The following is a 6,928-nucleotide window of genomic DNA, read 5'->3' as shown; positions in this document are numbered from 1 at the left end:
TATATAGATGTATTGTGAATCCTGTATTTTTTTTCCCATTGAAATCTTTATTAAAATTTGGTTTGGATGTATATGATAGTTAATAGTCATTTTGTACATAGTCAGAAAATAGAGTATTTAAACCTAAAAAAGAAATACTTTTAAAGCAATCTCTTACAAATATACATTTTCGGAAAGAAAATTTTTGCAAAGTTTGGGGTTTTGCTATAACCATTTTCTTTTTTTCTTTTTTTAATTCTAGAAGCATACCCTATATATCCTACTTCTCAAAATAGCTTTTAGAAAAATAAAAAAAATAATCTAATCAAAATCAATTTTAGCAAACCCTTACATATACATGACTTAAATTGTTGTACAATAAGTGCCTAAAATCAATTCCAACTAAGCCTCAGCCTGCTTATACCCTAAGCCAGGCCTCCCACTATACGGACAATGACTAAAAAATCCCTTCTATCAACCTCCTCTCAATATGACTCTCCTTAATTTCACATTTTATTTTTATGAACACGGGTTGGTCCAAGTATCCAATTTGAATTTACTATTAAGGCCAATATAATATTTGGGGTAATAAAGTGTTAAGTCGATGCTAATGGCATTTTTTTGTTAGTTATGGTGTGGTTTTGAGTCCATCGACAGCTATGTTGATCTTTAATAGCATTCAATGATCTTTAAAAAGTTAAAGCCAAAAAAAGAAATATTCGACTCGCTTTGATAAATATTTGGTTAAACAGTCCAATTTATCCTCTAGTCCATAAGGTTTATTGAGTCCAACATTCTTTTACTTTATATTGCACAAACAATCAATATTAGATTATTTATGTGAATTCTTAGATGTCTTGAGTCTGATGCAAGAAAAGACAAAGGAGAAAAAAGTTCCAAATGCCCAATTTTCCAATGGGAGCGCCAAAGAGAAAAAGCGTCACCCAAAGAAAATGGGTAGCTTACTCATGAATCATGGTGTTCTTTATATACCAGTTTGCTTCATTAATTGGTACACAAGGATTAAACTAATGCATGTGTATTTCTGTTGCCCCCACCAAAGCAAATTAACTTTGGTTCAAGATATTATCTTAATTAAACCCAAAAGATTATTCTTTCCTTCTTGTTGTTTTAGCACTCTATAAATCCAAATCATATAACCAACCTTGTACAAACAAAACCCATATCATTATCGCCCGCTAGCTCTTCTTTTACCCAAAAACAATTAAAAAGGGAAAAAAAAAAATGGCTTCCAGTAGTGGTAGTACTTCCAAGTCTGATGATCGGCAGCATTATCGAGACAGAGAAGCAGCCCAGGAAAAGCAAAGTGGTGAGTCATCATCGTCATCAAGCTCGAAGCAAATAAAGTATATACCATTTGTTGTTGTAGGCATAATTGTGGTGATGAGTGCAGCTATGGGGATGATTTGGGCAGTGGTGAAACCCAAACGCCCTGTTTATGCTATGGAATACGCTCATATTGAAAATGTGACACTATTCCCCAACCCTATGCCCACATCTCTCATTGGCAACTTTAGCTTTGTGATGAGGGCCTATAATCCCAACAAGAATTCACCATTTTCTACGAATCCATGAAGATTTTTAACACTACTGACATTGGAAATGAAAGTGCTACTCCTTTTAGGCTTGTAAAGAATTTCTGTCAACCTGCTTTCAATGTGACTCGGATTCCTTTCAAAGTTCCGGTACAGACCTCGAGCGGGCCTGATGATAATATGCTTGGGTACCTACAGCACGGCAGAATCACAACGAACATTTCGGTCGAGGCGAAGATGATATTTAAGTATAGATTGTGGACATTTATGCCTCGCACTATTAAGATTTATTGTCAGCCTGCGGCTGTATTTCTGGGAAACAATTCTCAGCCCAGCGATTGCTACATTAATTTTTAATTAATTAACATTAAGCATCATCCTCGGATTTTCTGATTATTTATTTATTTTTTCGGTATTGTCGATTACATGATAAGTTTGTTTATTAATTTTTTAGCTGTGTAAGCATGTATGTATATTTACATTATAAGTTTGCATTTGTTCACTAATTTTCTAGCTGTGTAAGCATATATGTATATTTACAATATAAGTTTGCCTTTGTTCGCCAATATATATATATATAGATATATAGGTAATTTTGAATTTTTATTTTTATTTATTTATTTATTTTTTGTATTCCATTCTTGACTAATCTTTTCAGTTTTCACATTAATACTAATCTCTTTGGCTGGTTACATTTTGAGATTAGTTTCTATAATCCCAACAAAAAGGCCACCATTTACTATGACACTTTGAATGCCTCTTCAAGTTTTAGTGATAAAACAAAAAGCATTCCCACTCTAAAGGAAAGATTCATTATAACTCCTCACCGTTGATACTCCATAAATTACAATTTTCCCATAAGTTTGTGGTCCATTTATGGTTATATGGATAAGTACCTAACCCAGCGCAATATTGCAAAGTATTTCAATCAAGCAAAGTTGAGGTTTAGGTTTGCAAAATGGAAGTCTCTGCCTTGCATATAAACATTTACTATTAGCCTTTAGTGGTGTTGGAGAGTGACCGGGATAATCATACTTTTAAAACCACCGTCTGCCAGGTTGAATATAAATAGTAAGCATGGATATCAAAATGTTTATCATTTATATTGTGTAGTTTTATCTTCTTCTTCTTCTTCTTCTCCTTCTTCTCTTTTTTTTTTTTTTCAAATTTAATTTTTTTTATAAAACTTTTTCTCTGTGTTAGGGTCTTTGGTTATTAAAATTGTTATTTGTGTGTTTTTTTGTTCTTAATTAGGCATTAATTGTTAATTTTGTCAGACAACAAATGATCATGAAAGAATACAATATTATCAATTATATGAATTCCAGTTCATGCATTAATATTCGACCTGTTTAAAATGTAGAGTTTTTGAAAAATTTCACTTCCAAACTTTTCCTCAGTATGATAGAGAATCCAGAGACTAATTTTATATTTTGAATTTTGTATTTCAAATGGAAAAACCCATTAGTAGTTAACAGGATATATATCTTTAATTTATTTTAAGCGTACAATATTCTATAGGACTTTAGTCTCTTATATTGTATTAAGTTCCCATTAATCTCAAAATCTTATACAATTAACAAGTGAGCTTAATATGTATTATCTATAACGTTAAGTATTGAGGTTAACCTAGAGATAAGCCCTTCAATTCCACATCCTTGAGATCATGGATTCTAGTCATATGCCCCTTTAGACTAATTATTGTAGTTAAAGCTTTTTAAATGCAGAAATTTTGTCATACACCAAGTCTAAATACTTAGAATGTGATAAAAATCATACTTAAAACACTCAATAAAACTTATAATGCAGAATATAAAATAAATAAAAAAATACTATTATCATATGCAAAATCCAGCTATCTTGAAACTATGGAATACCTGAACCATAACAATAAATAATGAGTATAAAACTCAACAAGCTATTGGGTTTTGCATAAAAACAAAAATAAGAAAATACTTAAAAATAATAACAAATACATATTCAAAAATAACCTTTGGCAACATAAACATAATTTTCTTATAAACTCTAATTGTTAACTACCTAGTAGGATTTGGCATAACATAATATTACCTGTCGGTAATCCATATAAACTCGAGTGCGAGGTAGTAACAAGTGGGGAACATAAATTTTAAAAACAAAGACTCATACTCGAAGGTATAAGTCATACATCTACTGTGATCATCAGTAGGTCCTTCCACATGAAACAATACGTCTAAACCCAAAGGTAAAGAACCATAAATCACTAGAGAAATATCATTACATGATTCATCTCAACACCCAAAAACATATCATAACATATCATAACGTATCACATAATGCCTACTAAGTACCAACTATTAGAGCAAAAATACATATATCAATAATCCAATAATTTCTTTGTACAATATATATATATATATTTCATAAAACAAACACTTATAGAGGAACATAAATAAATCAATAACATAAGTACATATTTGCTATGGTTTCGGTTTTAAAAAGTCCACTAACTTACCTTGACAGCAAAGTCCACAAAAGATTAACAACCTATGAATAATACCAATAGTCTCTCATTAGTATAAAACAGAACCGTCATATACCATAAATATCTTATGTATAAATCCCATAATCAAGCTCTTAAATTCAAACTAAATGAATAAGAGTTGATACCATAAGATCATCATAGGGTAAACCCCAAATATTAAAATCATAAGCTTAGAACAAGATCAAATCACCAAAATCTGAATAAAAACCTATTAATCCATAAACAGTCTTTTAACAAGAATAATTCCTTATTCAAACGATATCATCTAAGTCTGAAAAGTTATGGGGTACTGTACACATGCATAAGTGACTGTGATTTAAAACCATTTCATAAAATAATAATGAAAAACTATTCAAAACTCATCGAAAAGTTAACAAAGAAAATACTGAAACTATTAGATTTTCAGAATTCTTCAATTAATATTCAATTTGTTTCTCTTTCATGAACTTTTGTATGCATTTGAAATTTTACAGATTAAAACTACACATTTGCATATACCCATATAAAATTTTAAAAGCCAAACAAAGGTCGAAAACATGGTCAAATTAAATTTAGTATCTAATTGACAGAAATTGAAATCAGTATTTTATAGGGAGTCCGGTCTACATAAAAATTTATTAAAAATAAAATACATTTCCCAAAGAAGTAATATTTTACACTGTTTAACTATATATAGTAATAATGCTACATAAAAATTATTAGGTCAAATAGAGATCTAAAACTATTTTAAATCAAATTTTATTCTTTATTAAATGGACCAGAAAATAAATTCAGACAGATGGATGTAGGTAACTCAAAAAATCACCATGGACAAAATATAACGAATTTGAAGCTAAATTGTTTTATAGTAATATTAGACATATCTAGGATAAAGTATACAAATTTTCAGATAAAAATAATCTCGTTTGGATCTGTTTTGAAATTTTTACTTACGAAGCATATTGAAATTGTACAGAAAAACCAGACAGAATGCATAAATTCAAAATTTCGTAATAAATTGAAAACAGATCTAAATTGTAACAGCCCATACCTCCCGCATCCGATATTATTTTCTTTGGACCTGGGGAATCCTCTTACAACCTAGCCTTCAAGGTTTTGTCAAAACGCGTCGTAATGGTTAGGGGGAATCCTCTTCCAACCCAGCCCTCAAGGTTTTGTCAAAACGCGTCGTAATGATTAGGGGGAATCCTCTTCCAACCCCTACCTACCAGTCCTACTAGCACGGGCATCCCAAGCCCAATCACTATATTGTCCGCTTTGGGCCCAGCCCGCACGATTTTACTTTTCCTCATGGGAATGCGTGTTACGGGAAAGGTATCTACACCACCTTATAAGGCGTGCTTCGTTCCCCTTTCCAACCAATGTGGGACTTCACACAAATAGCCCCAAAAAATTTCTACTGATTTGTAAACATGTCTATTCTCATCCATAAAAAGTTTAGTTATAAAATAAACATTTAAATATTTTAAATAAATTCAAACAATCACTCTGTACAGATCCCAAATAAATTTTAGATTAGGGTTTCAATAACAACTCTTCAATTCAACCTTAATCAATACTTCTATAATCCCAAAACTTCTCAAATAATATCATATAACAGAAAAAAAGATCAGCAAACCAACCTTAAGAAACTTCAAAGATTTATGATCTTCCTTTCTATGCCTCAAAACTTAATTAGAAATCGAAATCTCCAAAGATATTGGATCCCTAACAATCTTAAATGGATACCAAAACTCTAAATTAAGATCGGAAGCACTTAATATTAACCTTAATAGCTTTTAAGGCTATAAGAAAAAGAAGAAAAAGAAGAAGATGACTTACTGGATACCCTAGCGGTGCAAAGTTGAAAACAACATAAAAGTAAAATAAATGTATTTTCTCCTTCCTTTTAAAAAAAACCAAAAATAGAGTAAATATCCTTTTTTTTTATTTTTTTTTTCAATTTCCTAATAAAATTGAAATATACTTATAACTAAACCTATTAGGATAAAAACTCTATTTTTTTTTCTTTTAAAAATAAAATTTATAAAACCTCTTTTTTTTTTTAAATATATATATATATTACCCGTACACTACAAATCCCACTCTCTTAAAAGAATTTCGCCCTCGAAATTGAGTTACCTTAACTATCGAATAGATAGGTGTACTTCTCGCGAATCTCATCTTCACATTCCTAAGTGGCTTCTTCTACTGAATGATTTCTCCATAGAACTTTTACCAAAGAAATCTTCTTAGTGTGTAGTTCTTTTTCCTTTTGGTCTACGATTTGGAGTGGTAACTCTTCATATGTAAGATCTGTATTGAGTTGAAGAGGCCCAAAACTAACCACATATGAAGGATCATGAACATACTTACGGAGCATGGATACATGGGAAACATTATGTACTCCAAATAATGCCGATGGTAAAGCAAGCCTATAAGCTAAATCACCAACTCTATCTAGAATCTCAAAAGGTCCAACAAATCTAAGACTTAGCTTGCCCTTTTCCCCGAATCGCATCACCCCTTTCATAGGAGCAACCTTAAGAAACACCATATCTGTAACACCCTGTCCCAAACTACATCAAAATTTTTGCATGTTGACCGAGGTTAACCATTGACCAAGTGGGTCAAAAAGTAGACATTTTATTCCGGGTGAAATTTCTAGTTGACCATGGTACCATAGCGAAGTACATGATGCCCCGAGTTGGTAGACTAGTAGAACATTCAAATCGGAGTTACCGTTTAAAAGTTATGGGCAAAATAAGTCAAGATCCAAACTGTTCAAAGGTGCCGGAGTTGACTTTTTATGGTTGTAGAATTTTGTTTTGACTTTTATATGGTTGTAAAATACTTGTTGATACGAGTTCATAGACTAGCAGCACGCTTA

At 31.3% G+C, this 6,928-nt stretch overlaps 1 protein-coding gene across 1 annotated transcript; it reads right to left on the bottom strand.

The window, feature by feature from the left end:
• Positions 1-6,232: 6,232 nt before the first annotated feature.
• LOC112490565 (uncharacterized) lies at positions 6,233-6,595 on the bottom strand. The gene has a single exon (XM_025070518.1). It carries the CDS (start codon positions 6,593-6,595, stop codon positions 6,233-6,235), a length of 363 nt encoding a protein of 120 aa, XP_024926286.1.
• Between the last annotated feature and the right edge of the window lie 333 nt (positions 6,596-6,928).

The sequence above is a fragment of the Ziziphus jujuba genome, chromosome 10 (genome assembly GCF_031755915.1).
Source record: "Ziziphus jujuba cultivar Dongzao chromosome 10, ASM3175591v1".
Lineage (NCBI taxonomy): Eukaryota > Viridiplantae > Streptophyta > Magnoliopsida > Rosales > Rhamnaceae > Ziziphus > Ziziphus jujuba.
Note: the sequence above shows the minus strand (reverse complement) of the source record. Positions and strands in the feature narration are given on the sequence as shown.